The sequence below is a fragment of the Hypanus sabinus genome, chromosome 4 (genome assembly GCF_030144855.1).
Source record: "Hypanus sabinus isolate sHypSab1 chromosome 4, sHypSab1.hap1, whole genome shotgun sequence".
In the NCBI taxonomy this organism is placed as follows: Eukaryota; Metazoa; Chordata; class Chondrichthyes; order Myliobatiformes; family Dasyatidae; genus Hypanus; species Hypanus sabinus.
In genome coordinates, this window is record NC_082709.1 from 2818780 (window position 1) to 2842774 (window position 23995).

Here is a 23995-nt window from a genome sequence, read left to right on the forward strand (position 1 = left end):
ATTCAATTATGGCTGATCCTTTTTGTTCCCCTCCTCCGCCCTACTCCCTGGCCTTCTCCCTGTAACTGTTAATGCTGTTTCCAATCAAGAACCTATCAAGCTCTGCTTTAAATACACCCAACGACCTGGCCTCCACTGCTGTATGTGGTAAAAAAAAATTCCACAAATTCATCACCCTCTGGCTAAAGAAATTTCTCCGCATCTCTGTTATTAAAGATGTGCCCTCTTGTCCCAGACTCCCCTATGCCTTTTCCACATTTGGTAAGGTTCTCCATGCAAGGCTCATTCAGAAAATAATGAAGCATGGGATCCAAGGAGACCTTGCCTTGTGATCCAGAATTGACTTGCCCACAGAAGGCAAAGGGTGGTTGTAGATGGTTTGTATTCTGCACGGAGGACAGTGACCAGTGATGTTCCGCAGGATCCATTCTGGGACCCTTCCTCTGTGATTTTTTTTAATATAAACAACCTGGATGAGGAGGTAGAAGGGTGGGTTAGGAAGTTTGCTGATGACACAGAAGTTAGGCGTGTGGATAGTCTGGAAGGTTGTCAAAGGTTACAGCGGGACATCAATAGGATGTAGAAATGAGCTAAGAAGTGGCAAATGGAGTTCAACACAGATAAGTGTGAAATGGCTTATTTTGGTAGGTCAAATTTGAAGACAGAATATAATATTAATGGTAAGACTCTTGTCAGTGTGGAGTACCAACAAGATCTTGAAGTCCATGACCAGAGGACACTCAAAGCTGCTGTGCAGATTGATAGTGTTAGTAAGAAGGTGTATTGAGTTCAGAAGCTGTGAGGTGAGGGAGACAGTGTAGGAAGACTTTGGTTCAACGGGGCTTCGCCGTTAACGGGTCGAGGCGAGGCAGGTTGTCGGTGTAGAATACAGACAGGAAGAATGTGTGTGAGGGCAGTGTTCTGTGCTCAGTGTCAGATGTGGGAATTCTTCAAGACTCCCAGCCTCCTGGATGGCCACATTTGCACCAGGTATGTCAAGCTGCAGCTCCTTAGGGACCATGTTAGGTAACTGGAGATGCAACTTAATGATCTTCGTCTGGGGACGAAAAGTGAGGAGGTGATAGGCAGGTAGTCACACCAGGGTCAGGGGAGTCAGACAAGTGTGTAACAGTCAGGAGAGGGAAGGACAGGAATCAGATGCTAGAGAGTACTCCTGTGGCTGTACCCCTTGACAATAAGTTATCCTGCTTGAGTACCGTTGGGGGAGACGGCCTACCTGGAGGAAGCAACTGTGGCTGTGCCTCTGGCACAGAGTCTGACCCTGTGGCTCAGAAGAGTAGGGAGGGGAAGAGGAAGGCAGCAGTGACAGGGGACTCTAGTTGGGGGGGGGGGGCAGACAGGCAATTCTATGAACGCAGAAGTAGAACTCATTCATATTGTGATTACTGCCTCCAAAGGGTTCTTTGACCTTAAACACCCTAATCACTTTTGTTTCATTCCGTGACAGCCAATCCATCATAGTTGATCCCCCTAGTAGGCTCAACAAAAAAAACTGCTTTTAAAAACCATCTTCTGAGCATTCAACAAACTCACTCTCTTGAGATCCATTACCAGCCTGATTTCCCCAATTGACCTGCATGTTGAAATCTTCCACAACTATCATAACATTGCCCTTCTGGCCCTCCTTTTCTATTTCCCATTGGAATCGGTGGTCCTCATCCCTGGAACTGTTGGGAGGCTTGTATATAACTGCCATTAACGTCCTTTAACACTTGCAGTTTCTTAACCTAAACCACTACGATTCAACATCTTCCAATTCTATGTGACATCTTTCTTCTGATTTTTTTTTCTACTGAATTCATTGAAAGTGGCATCATAGGTAGATTGGGTCATAAAGAAAGCTTTTGACACATTGATCTTCATAAATCAAAGTACTGAGTACAGAAGATGAGATGTTATGCTGAAGTTGCATAAAACCTGGTGCTGCCTTACTTGGAATATTGTATGTGTGGTTTTGGTCACGTATTGAAAGGAAAGATGTAAAAAAGGTGGAAAGAGTGCAGAGAAAATTTACAAGGATATTGCTGTGTCTGAAGGACCTGAGTTACAAGGAATGATTGAATAGGTTAGGACTTAATTCCTTGGAATACAGATGATTGAGAGGAGATTTGATAGAGATATACAAAATTATGAGGGGTATAGATAGAGCAAATGCAAGCAGGGTGTCTCCATTGAGGTAGGGTCAGTGAGCAACAAGGGGTCATGGGTTAAGAGTGAAAGGTGATAAGTTCCAGAGGAACATGAAGGGAGACTTCTTTACTCAGATAGACATGAGAGTGGAATGAGCTGCCACCTCAAGTGGTACATATCAGCTCAATTTCAATCTTTAATAGAAGTTTGGATAGATTCATGGATGGTAGGGATATGGAGGACTATGGTCCCAGTTCAGGTCAATGGGAGTACGCAGTTTAAATGGCTTGGCACAGACCAGATAGACTGAATGGCCTTATTATGTGTTGTAATTCTCTATATTCTATGACATTTTTGGAGGATAGGAGAAATTTCAAACCAAGAAACCTGTAGTGCCAATATAGTGATCCCTTTCTGAAAATTGGTTCCATTGAATTTGACTTAACCCCAATCTCCCTCCTGATTTTATTTGTATTTTCCCAGTTGTTCTGGGATAGCTTGCTGGATTAAACTTTCTGATGCTGACTCTTCGTGACAGAACTTGGCCAGAGGTCCTCAGAATGCACAAAGGGTATGCAGATTGAGGTCTTCCAAAGTTAGTTTTTTTGAATGGTCTGAATGGCTGGTGCTGCTTTTGAGCATTTACCCACGGATTAATGTCTACCTCTACTGATTCATTTCTTTGGTAAATGTCAATCTTTCTCAGTAGTTTTGAGTATTCATTTTAAAATTATGTATTTAAGAATTTTTAACTTCTTTAAATTGCAAGGGTGCTTGGGTCATGATTTTGAACAGCTTCCTAACTTCAGAATTATTTGAGGTTTCTTGACCTGGTGCCTTACAGATCTCAAAGGTTGCTCTTCACCTCTGCATTAGGGAGGTCACCTAAACTTTATACTCAAAGAATTCTTTAAATATATAAAGAATTATATATGTAAGAATTAATTATTTAATTATACACCTAGGGATTGAAGAGCTTTAATTTTCAAAATTCTGAATAAAGACTACAATGATATTGACAAATGTTCTTGGAACTCAAGATGGAGTATCTTCCAAAATATTCTACCACTTTTATGTTCTTATTAAATTGCCATTTACAAACTGAACAGCAGCACACCAATATAAACATAATTTACAAATTAAAAATAAACAGTATTGTGGTTCTTATAAAAATGAGATTATCAACACCCACTGTTCATAAGGAGTTAATTAGATACAAACAACAAACATCTGTAAATACTTACTAACTGCTGGAATCAGTACTTTGTTTTCAAGACTGCCCTTCTCTTCCAAAAGCTTTGCTGCAGCTTACTTAGAGATTTACAGAGAATTAGTTATTTACTTCTTTGTCATCTTCACTTCTTTCGTCGTCTTCACTTCTTTGCATTTTTCCCATTTTCTTTATTGTCAAAATTCAAAGTAAGTTTGAATGCTGTAACCTCCTACAAAGTTAAATCATGCAACGTGGGGGACTACAGAGCTTCACTCCCAGATGAGCTCAATGCCTTCTAGACTCCCCTTGACCGGCAGAACATGAGGACCCATCACAAACCCCCCCACATCTCCTAATGGTCCTTTAGTCTTAGTATCTGAAGATGATGCATGGGCGGCCTTCAGGAGAGTAAATCCAAGGAAAGCATATGGTCTGGATGGGTTCCTGGCCGAGAATTAAAGACCTGTGCTGACCAGCTGGCAGTTGTGTTCATGGATCTCTTCAACATCTTGGTCTGGTACCCACCTGCAACAAGCAGGCTTCAGTCATACAGGTGCCCTAGAAGAGCAGGGTGGCCTGCCTCATCGACTATCACACAATTGTATCCACCGTACTGAAGTGTTTGGAGAGGTTGGTGATGAAACATTTTAGTCCCTGTCTGGGTGGCAACTTGGGTCTGCTCCATTTTGCCTACTAAAGCAACAGGTCCACTGGGTCGGCTCCATTTTGCCTACTAAAGCAACAGGTCCACTGGGTCGGCTCCATTTTGCTTACCAGAGCAACAGGTCCACTGGGTCGGCTCCATTTTGCTTACCAGAGCAACAGGTCCACTGGGTCGGCTCCATTTTGCTTACCAGAGCAACAGGTCCACTGGGTCGGCTCCATTTTGCTTACCAGAGCAACAGGTCCACTGGGTCGGCTCCATTTTGCTTACCAGAGCAACAGGTCCACTGGGTCGGCTCCATTTTGCCTACTAAAGCAACAGGTCCACTGGGTCTGCTCCATTTTGCCTACTAAAGCAACAGGTCCACTGGGTCTGCTCCATTTTGCCTACTAAAGCAACAGGTCCACTGGGTCGGCTCCATTTTGCTTACCAGAGCAACAGGTCCACTGGAGATGGCAACTCATTGGTTCTTCACATAACCCTGTAACATCTGGACTGCAAAGATGCATACGTCAGGATTCTCTTTATCGATTACAGCTCGGTAGTTAATACCATCATACCTCAACTCTAAAACCTGGGATCCAGTGCACCCTTGTGCAATTGGATCCTCGATTTCCTCACTTGCAGACTGCAGTCAGTTCAAATTGGCAAAAACATCTCCTCCACAATCTCCATCAGCACAGGTGCACCACAGGAATGTGTACTTAGCACCCTGTTCTACTCACTTTACACCTATGGCGGTGTGGCTAAGCACAGCTCTAACTCCATGCTGATGACATCACTGTTGTGGGGCGTATCAATGGTGATGATGAATCAGCATGCAGGAGGGAGATGGAAAATCTGGCTGAGTGGTGTCATCACATCAACCTCCCACTCAATGTCAGCAAGACCAGGGAACTGATTATAAATTTCAAAAGAGGGAAGCCAGAGGTCTGTGAGCCAGTCCTCATTGGAGGACCAGCGATAGAGGGGATCAGTAACTTTAAATTCCTGAGTGTTACTATCTCAGAGGGTCTGTCTTGGACTCATCGTATAAATGTAATTGCAAAGAAAGCATGCGAGCACCTCTAATTCTTCAGGAGTCCATGGAGATTTACCATGACGCCAAAATGTTTGACAAACCTCTATGGATATTTAGCAGAAAGTGTGTTGACTGGCTGCATCACAGACTGGTAGGGGAACAGCAGTGCCAGTGAATGGAAAGTCCTTCAAAAGCTGGTGGATTCAACACAATCCATAATGGGTAAAACCCCATTTTGTACATCAACATGAAAGTGTCGTAGGAAAGCAGCATCCATCATCAAAGATCCTCAGCACCGAGACCATGCTCTTTTTTTTGCTACTGGCATCAGGTAGAAGGTAAAAGAGCCTCAGGACTTGCATGTCTAGGTTCAGGAACAGTTGCTGCCCCTCAACCATCAGGCTCTTGAACAAAAGGGGATAAATGCACTGACTTACCCGTCCATTCAGGTGTTCCCATAACTACTGATCTCATTTTGAAGACTCTTTATCTTGTTACTTCATGTTCTTTCTATTTATTACTGTTTCTTTATATTGTGCAGTTTGTTGTCTTCAGATTTAACTTTGAACATTTAAATTTATTATCAAAGTACACACACAACCCTAAGGTTCATTTCCTTGTGGGCATACTCAATAAATCCATAGAATAATAACCAGGACAGAGTCAATGACACTGTATTTGTTTTCTGTCTTATGGTTTTAAATTGGATGGACTATTTTATGAACTTACGCTACCTGGTTAAGACTGTTGATCTTAGAAATGTTTCTTAAATCTGATTGAAAATGCAGATATGCCACAGGAATCATGTCTGCATGAATTATAAATTCAACTGTGGAGGGATTGTACTATTTTGATTCTCTAACAGGAGCAAAAAAAAAACCAACAGTAACATTGTGGTGAACTATAAGTGTCCTTTGTCTACTGAAGGCTGTCAAATCTGGCCCACTCAGTGGCACCTGTGAACCACAATTGTAAGTAACGCAAGCAACACACACAAAGTGCCAGGGGAATTTCGAGTTTGTGTGTGTTGCTTGGATTTCCAGCACCTGCAGATGTTCTTGTGTTTGTGAGTAAGTCACCACTTCACAGCTGAACAAAGGAAAGTAATAAACTGAAGTAATGCAAGGGCTCCTTTGTAAAACGCAACCTTGTTTAATCATCTTAGTAATTAGAGATGGCACAGATCTGTTGCAATATAGTCACATTGAGGCTTGTCAGAAACAGATGAACCCATCTGAAAATCTTCTGTCTTGTTCTTTCTCCTTTCTTGTTTCCTGATAAACATGCTTGACATATTTTTGTGTAACACCGATCCTTACAAAGGAATGCAATAAAAATAGGTTTCACCTTTTAAGCATTTTCCAGAATTAAGGTTATTATTGCACTGTGGCAGCTTTATTGAGATGAGCCAAGCAGAGCTGCTATTACATTGCCTGACTCCAGCAAGGCTGAAATGGCAACAGGACTGGTTATGCAAATAGAGCTTTCAGCAAGCAATTAAATTACACACATGTAAGAACATTGAAGTTAGAACGTCTTTGCTTTCTTTAAAACAGAACCGAGCTAGATGGAATTGCAAAGTGCTCTGTGCCTCTGTTTGTTGCTGAGATACTGGGCATACGTCAGAGAGAGTGCATCACAGAGTCTCACTTTGCTCCCTTGAGGCAGGCTGCTGATTTACATGATCACAGGAATTGATTTTTGGCTGTACACTTTTGCTGAAATGAGTGAGAATATAGCTTGCAAATGGGGGTAAAACGTTAACAAAAAATTGTCAGTTTCCTGCACACTTTTTATTTTGTATTTGGCATACAATTATTTTGTCAGGGTTTAGAAAAATACCTTTTGAGAATTTTTCAGACAATACCATCATGATGTCTTAACAATGTGTAGAGGTGGCCGACAGAAGCAGAAAGTCCAGATCTGAATGCTGTGCGGAATTGTGCAGTGCTCTGTGTCTGTTCAGAGAGCAAATACACACTGTGGGCATTTGTAAATTTGTTGAATTCGAGGGTTAGAAATACCCATTTTAGAATGTCTGGATGTAATTGATATCGCTTATACGGCAAGGACAAGTATGAGAATACCTATGTTGATATAGGTTATTTTTTATTTAGCAATACAGTACAGAATCAGCCCTACTAGCCCTTTGGAACCACACTGCCCCAACAGCCCTTGACAACCCTGATTTAACCCTGCCTCATCACAGGACAATTTACAAAGAGTAATTAACCTACCCAGCACATCTTTGGACTGTGGGAGGAAATCGAAGCACCTGGGGGAAACCTACGTGTACCACAGGGAGGACGTACGCAGACTCCTTACAGATGGCGACTGGAATTGAACTGTGACACTCTGAGCTGTAATAGCGTTGCACTATCTGCTATGATACCGCAGTGCCCTTTGCATTGAAGTTTTGTTGACATTGGACTCGTTCCATACTAAAGGTGGATAAATGAGTTCAGGGTTGCTGGGCTGTAGCCTGATTATGTTGGGAGAGACATCATTCCAATGGTTGCGAAAGAGAGTTACCTTTATTTCAATCATAGTTTTGGACAGACAGAGTTTGTTAGCTGAGGTTGGCAACTCATCTAGGAGAAGGAAAACTCTGATCTTAAACTTTCGCTGCCTTGTGACTATACCCACTCATGAGGAAGGCTTCAGGAGTAAACCCCGAGGGGAAAAATCTGGAGCTGAAGTCCCTAAGGCAGTTCTATATTGAATTCAATATTGACTATCAACTCCTGCAACGCTGCTGGTACCAAGCTGTATCTGTCTCTGCCGTTCCTTTGGATTCATCAGATGCGTGGAGAGAGGGAGCTTACTACCTGGGCAACAGCTTGCTCTCCATATCGTACTCCCCAGGCTTGCCTATCTAGACAGCTAGGATCCTATATGCATGGTCAACTCTGAACAATGGAGGCCCTCACCTCACATTTTCCTCTAAGCGTTATGCTTTCTCCCTTAATAATCTGGTATTTTTGGATAACAATATTTGCTTTCACAATCCCTTCTAAAAGATTCAGTCATCACACAGTATAGTGTTATATCCCTTAGAAACATATCAATTAGCATTGCTTATATAAGCCATATAGTCACAGGCTATATGGGATATATAGTCAGCGGGATATATGGTTTAGAAACATGCCAAATAGCGTTGCCTGTATAAGCTATACAGTCACAGATTATAGGGATATGCAGTTTAGAAACATGTCAATTAGCATTGCCTATATAAGCCATACAATTAGAGTATAAGGATATATGTTTTAGAAACACACCAATTAAAGTTGCCTGTATAAGCCAAACGGTCACAGAGTATAGAGATGTCCAGCTCAGAAACATGCTGATCAGCCTTCATAGCCTGGTCTCATTTGTACTGACATCATAGGCACAATTCGTAAAGCAGCTGCAATTGGAATACATGTGTCAGAGTATTTTATTCATATTTGAATATCATCCTTTGGGTCTTAGTGTGCCACCAACATGCCAGATGAAGCTAAACCTATCTGCCTGCTTGTGATTTGTGTCACTCCTTTGCTATGATGCTTACTTGTCTGTCTAAATCCCTTTTCAGTGCGACTATCTAGTCTCTTTCCAACATCACCCTAAGCAGGGTGTACCAGGCATGTATCACTCCCAGTGTAAAAAAAAACTTGTCATGCTTCTTTCCTGTAACCTTCCTCCTTGATCATGATCGCCAGGGCTTTATCTCCCGCTTGAATCTGAGACGACAGGGTCATCGTGATCACCAGGCCTTTATCTCCAATTGAAACTGAGATGACAGGGTTTTCATTTTCACAAGTCATTCTCCCTCTAAGTCAAACTTCAGCTGTAGACTGATCTATGGGTTACATTTCAAACAAGCTGAAACCTTCATACTAACACATCTCTATAGGCTGTCCTTGAGACATCTGCTCTATTGGAGTTTGTATTGTGAAAGATGATTGTCAGATTGTAAGTCCACAACAGTGGATTTACAAGAGTGGATCGTTACAAACACTGGTGTCAAGGTGTTTGTAATGATTCTGTTCAGCTTCAGCAAGGCACCATTTTTCACTGAGTCCCAAGTTTCACTGTCCACCTTTTGCCAATGACAGTCGTGCATGCATTAAGATTTGTTAACCTTCTGGTTGCCAATGAAAGAAAGAGTTTGCTCCCAATTAATGATTAGACAATATTTTGTCTCTGAAATATCCATATACAATATTTTAACAGGATTAATTTCATTATAAGTCATTTTATTCTAAAATATCTTTTTGATGGTTACCTGTAGGTTACCAGGCCTGGTTCTTTATTATGAAGCAAATCACACCATATAAAGAGATAAAATAAAATTACTTGTGGCTTTTACAAATGACCATAAGACATAGGAGCAGAATTAGGCCATTTGGCCCATCGAGTCCCATTTCATCATCACTGATCCATTTTTCCTTTCAGCTCCAACTTCCTGCCTCCCCTCTTAATCTCCCCCTCCCAACCCATATCCCTTCATACCATTCAATAATCTGTAACCCTCTGCCTTGGCCTCCACACTTGCCTCTGGCAATAAATTCCACAGATTCACACCCTCTGGCGAAAGAAATTCCTTCTCATCTCCGTTCTAAAAGGATGCCCCTCTATTCTGAGGCTGTGTCCACTAGTCTTAGACTCTCCCACCATAAGAAATACCCTTTCCACATGCACTCCATCAAGGCCTTTCATCATTTAATAGGTCTCAATGAGGTCACTCCTCATTTTCCTGAATTCTAGTGAATACAGGCTCAGAGTCATCCAATGCTCTTCATATGACAAGCTGTTCAAACCAGGAATCATTTTCGTGAACCTCCTTTGAAACCTCTCCAGTTTCAGCACGTTCTTTCTAAGACCATAAGATATAGGAACAGAAGCAGGCCATTCAGCCCATCGAGACTGCTCCGCCATTCAATCATGGGCTGATCCAATTCTTCCAGTCAACCCCACTTCCCTGCCTTCTCCCCATACCCTTTGATGCCCTGGCTAATCAAGAGCCTATCTATCTCTGACTTAAATGCACCCAGTGACTTGGCTTCCACAGCCACTTGTGGCAACAAATTCCACAGTAATTTCTCTGCATCTCTGTTCTAAATGGAAGTCCTTCAATCCTGAAGTCGTGCCCTCTTGTCCTAGACTCCCCTACCATGGGAAATAACTTTGCCATATCTAATCTGTTCAGGACCTTTAATATTTGGAATGTTTCTATGAGATTCTCCTGAACTCCAGGGAATACAGCCCAAGAGCTGCCAGACGTTCCTCATACAGTAACCCTTTCATTCCTGGAATCATTCTCATGAATCTTCTCTGAATCCTCTCCAATATCAGTATATCCTTTCTAAAATAAGGAGCCCAAAAGTGCACACAATACTCGAAGTGTGGTCTCACGAGTTCCTTATAGAGCTTCAACATTACATCCCTGCTCTTACATTCTATACCTCTATAAATGAATGCCAACAGTGCATTTGCCTTCTGCACCACTGACTCAACATGGAAGTTAAACTTTAAGGTTCCTGCACAAGGACTTACAAGTCCCTTTGCATCTCTGCATTTTGAATTCTCTTCATTTAAATAATAGTCTGCCCAATTATTTCTTCCACCAAAGTGTATGACCATACACTTTCCAACATTGTATTTCATTTGTCACTTCTTTGCCCATTCCCCTAAACTACCTAAGTCTCTCTGCAGGCTCTCTGTTTCCTCGACACTACCCACTCCTCATTACCCCCACTGCCTTATTTTCACCATGGATGTCCAGTCCTTATATACCTCCATCTCCCACCGGGATGGTCTCAAAGCTCTTCGCTTCTTTTTGGATTCCAAACCTAACCAATTCCCCTCTACCACCACTCTCCTCTGTCTAGCGGAATTGGTTCTTACTCTCAATAATTTCTCCTTTGGCTCCTCCAACTTCCTCCAAACCAGGATGTAGCCATGGGCACCCACATGGGTCCCAGTTATGCCTGCCTTTTTGTTGGCTTTGTGGAACAGTCCATGTTCCAAGTCTATACGGGTATCCATCCCCCTCTTTTCCTTCACTGCATCGACGACTGCATTGGCGCTGCCTCCTGCACATATGCTGAGCTCGTTGACTTTATTAACTTTGCCTCCAACTTTCACCCTGCTCTCAAATTTACCTGGTCCATTTCCGACACCTCCCTCTCCTTTCTTGATCTTTCTGTCTCCATCTCTGGAGACATCTTATCTACTGATATCTACTATAAGCCTACAGACTCTCACAGCTACCTGGACTATTCCTCTTCCCACCCTGTCTCTTGCAAAACTGCTATTCCCTTCACACAATTCCTCCGTCTCCACCGCATCTGCTCTCAGGATGAGGCTTTTCATTCCAGGACGAAGGAGATGTCTTCCTTTTTTAAACAAAGGGGCTTCCCTTCTTCCACCATGCATCCCTTCTTCCTCTCAAATGCATCTCTCCCATTTCCCGCGCATCTGCCCTCACCCCACTCGGGATAGGGTTCCCCATGTCCTCACCTACCACCCCACCAGCCTCCAGGTCCAATGTATAATTATCCGTAACTTCCGCCACCTCCAACTGGATCCCACTACCAAGCACATCTTTCCCTCCCCCCCCCCCCCCCCCGCTTTCTGCAGGGATCACTCCCTACAAGACTCCCTTGTACACACTTCCCCCCTATCCCTTCCCACCGATCTCCCTCCTGGCACTTATCCTTGTAAACGGAACAAGTGCTACACCTGCCCTTACACTTCCTCCCTCACCACCATTCAGGGCCCCAGACAGTCCTTCCAGGTGAGGCGACACTTCACCTGTGAGTCCGCTGGTGTGGTATACTGCGTCCGGTGCTCCCGGTGTGGCCTTTTATATATTGGTGAGACCCGACGCAGACTGGGAGACCGTTTCACTGAACACCTACGCTCGGTCCGCCAGAGAAAGCAGGATCTCCCAGTGGCCACATATTTTAATTCCACGTCCCATTCCCATTCTGATATGTCTATCCATGGCCTCCTCTACTGTCAAAATGAATCCAAACTCAGGTTGGAGGAACAACACCTTATATACTGGCTGGGTAGCCTCCAACCTGATGGCATGACCATTGACTTCTCTAACTTCCGTTAACTCCCCTCCTCCCCTTCTTACCCAATCCCTGACATATTTAGTTGTTTGTTATTTTTTTCTCTCTCTGCCCATCACTCTGCCTGTTCTTCATCTCCCTCTGGTGCTTTACCCCCCCACCCTTTGTTTCTCCTGAGGCCTCCCGTCCCATGTTCCTTTCCCTTCTCCAGCTCTGTATCACTTTCACCAATCACCTTTCCAGCTCTTGGCTTCATCCCACCCCCTCTGGTCTTCTCCTATCATTTTGCATTTCCCCCTCCCCCCACTACTTTCAAATCTCTTAGTATCTCTCCTTTCAGTTAGTCCTGACAAAGGGTCTCGGCCCGAAATGTCGACAGTGCTTCTCCTTATAGATGCTGCCTGGCCTGCTGTGTTCCACCAGCATTTTGTGTGTGTTGTTTGAATTTCCAGCATCTGTAGATTTCCTCGTGTCCACTCCTCCACCTATCTTTGTATCATCAGCAAATTTAGCCACAAATCCATTAATCTCATAGTCCAAATCAGTGACATACATTGTAAAAAACAGCGGTCCCAACACCGAACCTTGTGGAACTGGTAACCGTCAGCCAGCAGAATAGGATCCCTCTGTTTTCTGGTGGTCAGCCAATTGTCCAAGCGTGCTAGTAACTTCCATGTAATTCCATGGGATCTTATCTTGCTAAGCAGCTTCATGTGTGGCACTTTGTCAAAGGGCTTCTGAAAATCCAAGTACACCACATCTACTACATCTCCTTTGTCTACTCTGCTTGTAATTTCCTCAAAATATTGCAGTAGGTTAGTCAGGCAGAATTTTCCTTTCAGGAAGCCATGCTGGCTTTGGCCTATCTTGTCATGTGCCTCCAGGTACTCCATAATCTCATCCTTAACAATCAATTCCAGCAACTTCCCAACCATTGATGTCAGGCTAACATGTTTATAGTTCGCTTTCTGCTGCCTCCCATCCTTATTAAATAGCAGAGTAACATCTGCAATTTTCCAGCCATCCAGTACGCCAGAATCTTTTGATTCTTGAAAGATCCTCGTTAATGCCTCCGCAATCCCTCCAGCTACTTCCTTCAGAACCCGAGGGTGCATTCCATCAGGTCCAGGTGATTTATCCACCCTCAGACCATTAAGCTTCCTGAGCACCTTCTCAGTTGTAATTTTCACTGCACAAACTTCACTTCCCTGACACTCTTGAATGTCCGGTATACTGCAGATGTCTTCCACTGTGAAGACTGATGCAAAATACATATTCAGTTCCTCTGTCATCTCTGCATCTCTCCGTACAATATCTCCAGCGTCATTTTCTATTGGTCCTATATCTAATATGATGGCAGAATATAGTATTAATGGTAAGACTCTTGGCAGTGTGGAGGATCAGAGGGATCTTGGGGTCGCTCAAAGCTGCACTGGTTAACTCTATGGTTAAGAAGGCATATGGTGCATTGGCCTTGAACTGTGGGATTTAGTTGCAGCTACATCGGACCCTGGTCAGACCCCACTTGGAGTACTGTGCTCAGTTCTGGTCATCTCATTACAGAAAGGATGTGGAAGCCATAGAAAGGGTGCAGAGGAGATTTACAAGGATGTTGCCTGGATTGGGTAGCATACCTTATGAGAATAGGTTGAGTGAACTCGGCCTTTTCTACTTGGAGTGACGGAGGATGAGAGGTGACCTGATAGAGGTGTATAGAGGTACATGGAGTTTAGTAAAATAGAGGGCTATAGGTAAGCCTGGTAGTCATTTCTAAGGTAGGGACATGTTCAGCACAACTTTGTGGGCCGAAGGGCCTGTATTGTGCTGTAGGTTTTCTATGTTTCTATGTTTTGATCCTCAACTCTCTTTTACCCTTTATACACTTATAAAAGCTTTTAATATCTGCTTTGGTATTAGACGCCAGCTTCCTTTCATAATTCATCTTTTCCTTCTCAATGACCTTCTTAGTTTCTTTCTGCAAGTTTTTAAAAGCTTCCCAATCCTCTATCTTCCCACTAGCTTTGGCTTCCTTGTATGTCCTCTCTTTTGCTTTTACTTTGCCTCTGACTTCACTTGTCAGCCTTGGGAGTGTCCTTCTTCCATTCGAAAATTTCTTATTTGGAATGTATCTGTCTTGTACTTCCCTCATTTTTTTTTTGCAGACTGTAGCCATGGCTGCCCTGCTAGTGTCCCTTTCCAGTCAGTTTTGGCCAGTTCACCTCTTATGCCATTGTAATTGCCTTTTATTCCACTGAAATACCAACACATTGGAATTTAGCTTCTCCTTCTCAAATTTCAAAGTGAACTTGATCATACTGTGATCACTTGCTCCCCCAGGGTTCCTTAACCTGAAGCTCTCTGATCACCTCTGGATCATTGCACAGCACCCAATCCAGTACAGCTGATCCACTACAGGGCTCAACAACAAGCTGTTCTAAAAAGCCATCCCTTAGACATTCTACAAATTCTCTCTCTTGAGGTCCAGTACTGGCCTGGTTTTCCCAATCTACTTTCATGTGAAAATCCCCAACAAATATCATGACATTGCCCTTCTGACACGCCTTGTCCACCTCCTGCTGTAATTTGTAATCCATACCCCGCCTGCTGTTTGGAGGCCTGTATACAATTGCAGTTAGGGTCCTTTTACCCTTGCCATTTCTTAACTCATCCCACAGTGATTCTACACCTTCCGATCCTATGTCATCCCTTCTAATGATTTAATATTATTTCTTTTGTGTAGGGCCACACCACCCCCTCTGCCTACTAACCTATCTTTCTGGTACACCATATATCCTTGGACATTCAGCTCCCAATGGCAGCCATCCTTTAGCCAAGTTTCAGAGATAGCTTTCTGTTTTAACTGCATCACGTCTCTATTACCCTGTAAATCATTCCACTGGCTGTGATTATCCTTCATCTCCTGCCTGTCCTTTCTATCATCTCTATTGCCAGCTCTCTTTGATTTATTTCTGTTTTCCTCTTCCTCAGCATTATCACTCTAGTTCCCATCCCCCTGCCAAATTAGTTTAAACCCTCCCTAACAGCTCTATTAAACCTGCCTGCTAGGATATTGGACCCCTTTGGGTTCAGGTGAAACCTGTCCATTTTGTACAGGTCATACCCACCCCCTCCCCCCTGAAGAGGCCACAATGACCCAGGACCCCAAAGCCCTGCCCCCGACACAGGTCTCTCAGCCACGCATTAACACGCCCGATCATGCTATTCTTCCACTTGTCAGTACATAGCACAGGGCAGCAATCTTGAGATTACTACCCTGGAGGTCCTGCTTTTCAGCTTCCTACCCAACTTCCTGCATTCTCTCTTCAGGACCTCCTCCCTTTTTCTACCTCTGTTATTGGTACCAACATGTATCAAGACTTCTAGCTGTTCACCCTCTCCCTTCAGAATCCTCTGCACTCGATCCAATACACCCCATACCCTGGAACGAGGGAGGCAACACACCATGCAGGTATCTATCAGGCTGACAGAACCTCCTGTCTGTTCCCCTCACTATGGAATCCCCTATGACTATTGCATTCCTCATCTTCTCTCCTTTCTGCACCACGGAACCAGTCCCAGAGACCCGATCACCATGGTCATCCCCATCAACCACATCCAAAACGAGATGATGATTACTGAGGAAGATGGCCACTGTGGGGCTCTCTACTATCTGAGCTCTTCCCTTCCCTTCCCTGACAGTCACCCACTTGTCTAACTCCTGCAGCCTCGGGGTGACTAACTCCCTGTAGCTCCTCTCTATCTCCTGCTCACTTTCTCTAATAAGCAGTAGGTCATCAAGCTGCAGCTCCAGATTGCTAACATCGTCTCTCAGGAGCTGCATCTTGTTACACCTGGTGCAGATGTGGCCATCTGGGAGACTGAAAGATTCCCAGGATTCCCACATCTGACACCCAGAGCAAAGTACTAACCCTACCGACATGCCCTCCATTACTCCAAAAATACAAGGAAAAGCAAAGCCCGCTTACTCACTTACCTCACCGAGGCCCAAATGAGTCAAAGCCCTACCACTCTGATTCAGACCTCCCTGTCGATGTCTGCTCTACTGGGCAGTGTCTTCCTTTTATGCCTGACCTTCCCTGTTCTTCAACACGCAACTGGTGCGCCGGTTATAGCTGAGTCACCGCAAAGCTTTCGCTTTTGAACTTCACTCCCGGACCTGTGTGCCACCTCCTCTCTTGTAGCTCTCCAACTCACGATTGGTGCGCCAGTTATAATGGGACCAAAACTGTTCACAATACTCCAAGTGACGCCTCACCAGTACTTTATAAATCTCAACATTACATCCTTGCTTTTATATTCTAGTCCTCTTGAAGTAAATGCTATAATTGCATTTGCCTTCCTCACCAGACTCAGCCTGAAAATTAACCTTTGGGGAATCCTGCACAACCAAATCCCCTTGCACCCCAGTTCTTTTGTATTTTCTCTCCATTTAGAAAATAGTCCATCCTTTCCTTCTGAAGTGGATAACCATACACTTCCCAACACTATATTCCATCTGCCACTTTTTTTCTCATTCTCCTAATCTGTCTGTCCTTCTGTAGCTTCTCTACATCCTCAAAACTGCCTGCCCCTCTGCCATCTTCATATACTCTGCAAACATTGCAACAAAGCCATCAATTCTGTCTTCCAAATCATTTGCTTATAATGTAAAAAGAATGTCCCAACACAGGGCCCTGTGGAACACCACTAGTCACTGGCAGCCAACCAGAAAAAGCTCCTTTTATTCCCACTCGTTGCCTCCTGCCAATCAGCCAGTGCTTTATCGATGCTCAAAAATTTCCTATAATACCATGGGCTTATAACTTGTTAAGCAGCCTCATTTGTTGCACCTTGTCAAAGACCTTCTGAAAGTCCAAGTAAACAACATCAACCAATTCTCCTTTGTCTATCCTGCTTGTTATTTTTTCAAAGAATTCCAACCGATTTGTCAGACAAGGTTTTCTCTTGAAGAAGCCATGCTGACTATGACCTATTTTATCATGTGCCTCCAAGAACTCAAAATCACATACTTAACAATTGATTCCAACATTTTCCCAACCAGAGGTCAAACTAACTGGCAGCCTGTAGTTTCCTTTCTTCTGCCTCAATCCCTTCTTGAGGAGTGGAGTTACTTTTTGGAATTTTCCAATTGTCCAGAACCATTCCAGAGTCTACTGATTCTTGAAAGGTCATTACTAATGTCTCCACAATCTCCTCAGCCACCTCTATTAGAACTCTGGAATGTGCACCATCTGATTCAGGTGAGTTATCTACCTTCAGACCTTTCAGTTTCCCAAGAACCTTCTCCCTAGTAATGGTAACTTCACACTCTTTTGCCTGTTTACATTCTTGAACTTCCAGCATACCGCTAATGTCTTCCACAGTGAAGGTTGATCCAGAATACTTATTCAGTTTGACTGCCATCTGCTTGAACTCCATAACCTCCTCTCCAGCATCATTTTTCGTTTGTCTCGCCTCTTTTTTACACTTTATGGATCTGAAGAATCTTGTGGTTTACTCTTTGATGTTATTGGTTATCTCACTTTCATATTCCGTCTTCACCTCCTCATGCTGTTTTTTAAAAACTTCCCAATCCTCTAACTTTCCACAAATTTTTGCCTATTATATGCTCCCTCTTTGGCTCTTATGCAGGCTTTGACTTCTTTTGTTCCACTCTCGTGACTATCTTGATATCAATTTTACTAATGTTATCTTTTTCAATGATGTCATTAAAAAGCATCATGATCTATACTAATGAGCTAGTTACTGTACCCAGGCTTGGATGCTTTCATCTCTGTAACACAATTCATATTTTGAAAAATCTAGGGCAATGTCCACAGGCCAGTCTCAGAAATAGTTTACATTGAGTGAGCATTAAATGAATTTCAGATATTTTAACACCTAAGTGAATGTATTTTTTTATGCTTTTCAGGAGACTAAAATATGTCATACTTGTCTTCCAAAAGTAAGAAACTCAAATGCTTGACATATGAAACAAATTCAGAAACAATTGGAAATACAGCCAGATAGTCAGCATTAGCAATAAAGGATGACAAAATACTTCTGTCACAAGAAATCCCACCATGTTCTATAGGATTAAAATTTTTAAAATTAAGCTGAGATTTATGAGGACATATTAATTTAGTTGATCATTAGTCAAAGGGATAGTGTTAATGAGGAGATGAAGTGAGATGGAGAGGTTTAGGCAGGGAAAAGCAGAATTTTGAGCCTTGGAGTTTGTCATGCCACAAGTAATTGTTCATGATCAAGGTGACAGAGGAGTTTACGGAAGTGAAATTGTTGAGGACAGGGTGGTATTTGAAAAGAAAGAGCTTATGTTATGTTCAAGGCACTGCTGAATGGAAAATCCTACTAAAAGTAGTGGATACGGCTGAGGCCATCACAGGTACAGCCCTCCCCACCGTTGAGCACATCTACACAAAGTGTTGTCACAGGAAAGCAGCATCCATCATCAGGGACCCCTGCCTCACAGGTCATGCTCTCTTCTCACAGTTGACATCAGGAAGAAGGTGCAGGAGCCTCAGGACCCACACCAACAGGATCAGGAACAGTTATTACCCCTCAACCATCAGGTTCTTGAATCAAAGGGGATAACTGGACTCAACTTCATTTGCCCAGTCATTGAAATGTTCCCACTACCAAGGGATTCACTTTCAAAGGTTCTTCATCTCATGTTCTCAATATTTATTGCTGATATATTATTATTTTTATTTATTTCTTTTTGCATTTGCACATTGATTGAATGTCCAACTTGGTGTAGTCTTTCATTGATTCTGTTATGGCTGTTTTTATATTATGGATTGTGTTGGTGCGTGACCTAGTGGGCAAGGCATCAGACTAGTAACCTGAAGGTCACTGGTTCAAGCCTCAGCTGAGGCAGCGTGTTTGTGTCCTTGAGCAAGGCACTTAACAACCCATTGCTCTGCGACGTCACCGGTGCCAAGCTGCATGGGTCCTAGTGCCCTTCCCTTGGACAACATTGGTGGGGTGGAGAGGGGAAGGCCTGCAGCTTGGGCAACTGCTGGTCTCCCATACAACCCTGCCCAGGCCTGCGCCCTGGAAACTCCAGGCGCAGATCCGTGGTCTCTCGAGACCGATGGATGCCACCACCATACTATGGATTTTTTGAGTACAGAACTGTGCAAAAGTCTTAGGTATATATAGGTCTTAGGGTGCCTAAGGCTTTTTCACAGTATGGTGTGAAGAATGAATTTGTTCCTCACATTTGGGAAGGTGGAGCACCTACTTAGCACACCAATTAGGCACACATGAATCCATGGGAGCAGGTGGTGGATGGTCGTACAAGCAGCTGGTGCATATTAGAAGTTCTGGTTATGTGACCACAAATGCCAGGCAATCTCTGAAGGGTATTGATAATGTCTGGTGTCACCCGTCTTGTAAAGACACTGCCCAGAAGAAGGCAATGGCAAACCATTTCTGTTGAAAAATTTGCCAAGAATAGCCATGGTCACGAAAAGGCTGTGATCACCCACATCACACAACACGACACATAATGAATGAACAAAATTTTTCTCTTTGTTTGGGTGAAAAGAATGAAATGGGAGTGAACGCATATGTAGTGAAACAAATTGCAGTGGGTGGGAGCAGGGGAATTGGACCAATGGGATGTCCCTGGTGATGAAATGCCATGGACCAGGTACGGTGTAACAAATAAAAATGTAACAGTGTTAGTCAGTATTTTGAAATGGTATGTTGGAAGCTTTCTTTTATTAGCTTTGGAATGGAGCATGAGAACATGGAGGTTAGGGTGGAACTGCTTACAACACCAGTTAGGACGTGGTTTGCATCTTGTTTACAGTTGTGGTCATCATCTTACCGGAAAGATGTGATTGCACTGGTCAAAATTAAGTTTATTGTCTTCTGCACAATTATGTGTATGGGTACTGCAAGTGCAGTGACAAGTTTACTTTCAGCAGCATCACAGGTGGTGAGAGTACTAAGGAGATCTACAATAGTGTTGCTAGGACTCCCAAACTGTAGCTATGAAGAATAATTGAGCGAAATAGAGTAGATTTCTTTGGAACAAAGGACACTGACTGTCTGCTTTAATGAGGTGAGTAAAGCTGTGAAGGCCCTGGGGATTAAATAAGAAGGATCTATTTCCCTTAGCCGAGGCATCAAAAACCAGGAAATTTAGACTTCCAGTTATTGGTGGAAAGATCAGAGGGAGATCAACAAAAGTGTGTCATCTGGAGGATGGTGGGAATCTGTCACTGCACAGGGCCAAAAGAAGCTGCAGAGGGTTGTAAGTTTAGTCAGCTCCATCTTGGATACTAGCCTACAAAGTACCCAGGACATCTTCAAAGGCAGTGTCAATCATTAAGGACCTCCAGCATCCCCAGGGCATGCCCTTTTCTCACTGTTGCCATCAGGTAGGAGGTACAGAAGCCTGAAGGCACACACTCAGTGATTCAAGAACAGCTTCTTCCCCTTTACCATCTGATTCCTAAATGGACATTGAACTCTTGGACACTACCTCAATTTTTTAATATATATTATTTCTGCTTTTGCACGATTTTTAATTTATTCAATATGCATATACAGCAATTAATTAATTAATTTATTTTCTTCTATATTATGAATTGTATTGTACGGCTGCTGCTATGTTAACAACTTTTGCGACACATGCCAGTGATAATAAGCCTGATTCTGATTCTGATCTTGAGATTATAGCCCAAGAGGGTCGTTGAAGCAAAACCTCTCAGTTTTGTTAGTGTGTTTGGATTTATGACCTGAGGAACTAGCTGACATAATGGGATGGGCCAAATTAATCGCCTTCTATATTGTAAATTTTGTATATTTTGTATGGCTCTATGAAAGAAGAATCGGCAGTTTTCTTTGCTAGGAATAATTTAATCAAATGTTAATTTCTAAGTTTAAATTGCTTTTAACATGATGGGACAGTGATGCATCTTTTAGGATTTTAGCAACTTCTGAAAGATTAATTTTTTAAAGATAAATGCAGTTCAACAGTTTGGCCTAGCCTTTTTCACATAACATGCATCTTAACTAACTTTAACAACTTTAAAGCAAACTTTTTTGAGTAAAAAAAATAAAAACTAAAAATGCCATCAGGAAGAAGGTACAGGAGCCTCAGGACTCTCAGCACCAGGTTAAGGAACAGATATTATCCCTCAACCATTAGGGTCTTTAACTGGAATGGATAACTTCACTCAGCTTTAATTGCCCCATAATTGGAATGAACCCACAACCTAGGGACTCTCTTTCAAGGGCCCTTCATCTCATGTTCTCAATATTTTTGCTTATTTATTATTGTTATTGTTATTATTTATTTTTGTCTTTTGCACTCTTGTTGAACATCAGGGGTGGTGTGGTCTTTAACTGATTTGGTAATTGATATTATTCTATAGATTTATTAAGTATGCCTGCAACAAAATGAATCTCAGTGTTTTATATGGTGACATATATGTATGATAATAGATTTACTTTGAACTTTGGACTTGAAATGTGAAAATTGAGGAAAAAATGGAAACACTCTATGGGTTAGATGGTATAAGTGGCAGAACAAACACTGATAATGTTTCAGTTAAGATTAGGAATTTTGACAAAGGCTCTTTGACTTAAGCATTAACCTCTTTCCACAAACCTACTTTAACTGTTCTTTCTGTCACTAATCAGCATTTTTCTAGAAACAAACATGTTTGTTTGACTCTTAAAGGGGATTAAGCAGAGACTTTGCAATCTGCCAAATGTCTAGAAAGAGACATGCTTCAGCTGTTCTGGTGGTCCCACTGAAGGGTCTCGGCCCGAAACATCGACTCTACTCTTTTCCCAGATGCTGAGTTCCTCCAGCATTTTGTATGTGTTGCTCGGATCTACAGCATCTGCAAAATTTCTCTAGTTTAATACTTAAGCTTTACAACCTTTTCAAAACCAGCTCGGGATCCACACTCACAGTATTAACATTTCTTTCTCCCCATTCATCTTTTATTTACTTATAAGGTTTCCTGATTTTCTCCAGTTAATTTAAAACAACACAACTGAGTCACATGGAATAATTTGATGTCTGAATTCACAGAAAAGAATCAGAAGTAAATTCTGGGGAAAAATGATAAAACACTGGACAGTATGATATGCCAAAATGATCAGTGTAACTTTTGTTGCGATATGAAGTGAAAGGAAGCTCTACAAAAGGTTAGAGCAAACTGGAACAAATACAAATATCTGCTTGTGCATTGGAAGTGACAGATGACCAGAAAATGTTTCTCTGTTAACTATGTATGAAAAGAGTAGTTCCAATGTGACGAGTATTCTTTTTTTCTATTAACAGGAAGCTCATGCAAATACACCATCAAATGTATCGGTTTTAAAGTGTCAGAGTCAATTAAATCTGACAGTACCTAGCCAACTTTATCCCAGGAGCAGCTGTAGTAGCAGTGAACTCTCTATCTCAAGTGCCTGCAGTGAACATTCAAGTGGCTCCTATACTTGGAATGAAGGAAGGACATGGAGTAAGAGGGTACAGTCTGATTAACTGAACTTCATTTGACAAGGGTTTGCCAGGAACGTCATTGACAGGGCATCTCCTGGGAATGTCACTGTCAGGCCGAATCCCGGGAATGTCATTGACAGGGCATCTCCTGGGAGGATCGCTATCAGGGCGTCTCCCGGGAATGTCGCTGTCAGGGCGTCTCCCAGGAATGTCACAGTTGGGGCGTCTCATGGGAATGTCATTGACAGGGCATCTCCTGGGAGCACTGCTGTCAGGGCACCTCCCAAGAAAGTCGCAGTTGGGGCGTCTCCTGGGAATGTCGCTATCGGGGTGCCTCCCAGGAGTGTCATTCACAGGCCATCTCCTGGGAATGTCACAGTTGGGGCACCTCCCGGGAACGTTGCAGTTGGGGCACCTCCCAGAAGCACTGCTGTCAGGGCGTCTCCTGGGAGCATCATTTCCAGCTTGTCCAAATCCCACTGCAAGCATTGGTAGTTTTCCCTGTTGTCCATTACACTCCCAGTATTGGTGTCACCCATAAATGATCATCCAGATCACTGATGACAAACAACAATGTACCCAGCATCAATCGACTAGTCACAGACCTCCAGCAGAGAGGCAACCATCTACTACCGCTCTGGCTTCTCCCACAAAGCCAATGTCTAATACAATTTACTAGCTTGTCTTGAATGCCAAGCAACTGAGCCTTCTTGACCAACCTCCCATGTGGGATCTTGTCAAATGCCGTGCTGAAGTCTATATAAATAACATCCACTGCCTTGCCTTCTTTGTCAGCTTTCCTGGTAACTTCCTCAAAAAACTCTGTAAGATTAGTTAGACACAACCTACCACATACAAAGCCATACTGTCCATCCCTAATCAATCCCTGTCTAGCCAAATGCTCATATATCCAATCCTTTTGAATAATTTCCAATAACTTTCCCACTACTGATGTCAGGTTTACCACACTAATTTCCTGGTTTCTTCGTTGAGCCTTCCTTCAACAGCAGAACAACATTAGTTGTCCTCCAATCCTTACTAAGGGCCCCCAGTAATATCTGCATTTGCCTCCCACAGAGTCCAAGGGAAAACCTTGCGAAGCTTTGGGGATTTGTCCACCCTGATTTTCTACAAGACAGCAAATGCCTCCTCCTCAGTAATCTGTGTAGGGTCCATGAAGTCGGTGCTGCTTTGCCTCACTCCTCGAGTCTCTGTGTCCATCTCCTGTGGAAATGCAGATCCATTTAAGATCCCCCCCCCCCCCATCTCTTTTGGCGGCATGTATAGATTTAGCTGGTAATAAAATGTTCTGCAGATTGGCAAATAATTAAGATTGACCCTTGTTAGCATATCTGGAGTGAAACTATTGCCTGCCCTACTGCAGGCT

General features: G+C 43.0%; 1 protein-coding gene across 17 annotated transcripts in view; it reads left to right on the plus strand.

Moving 5' to 3' along the window:
* nckap5l (NCK-associated protein 5-like) overlaps positions 1–23995 on the plus strand; it is a 954759-nt gene that overhangs the window by 798585 nt on the left and 132179 nt on the right. For 16 of the 17 annotated variants that reach the window (XR_009511536.1, XR_009511537.1, XR_009511538.1 and 13 more), the window contains one exon: positions 22447–22635. Coding sequence is in view for 14 of the 17 variants with exons in the window: in XM_059966283.1 (XP_059822266.1) it covers positions 22447–22635 (189 nt within the window). In the remaining 3 variants the exon portion in view is untranslated. Of the gene's footprint in view, positions 1–22446; positions 22636–23995 lie in introns of those variants that run through there. The other variant, XM_059966297.1, reaches the window with a different exon arrangement.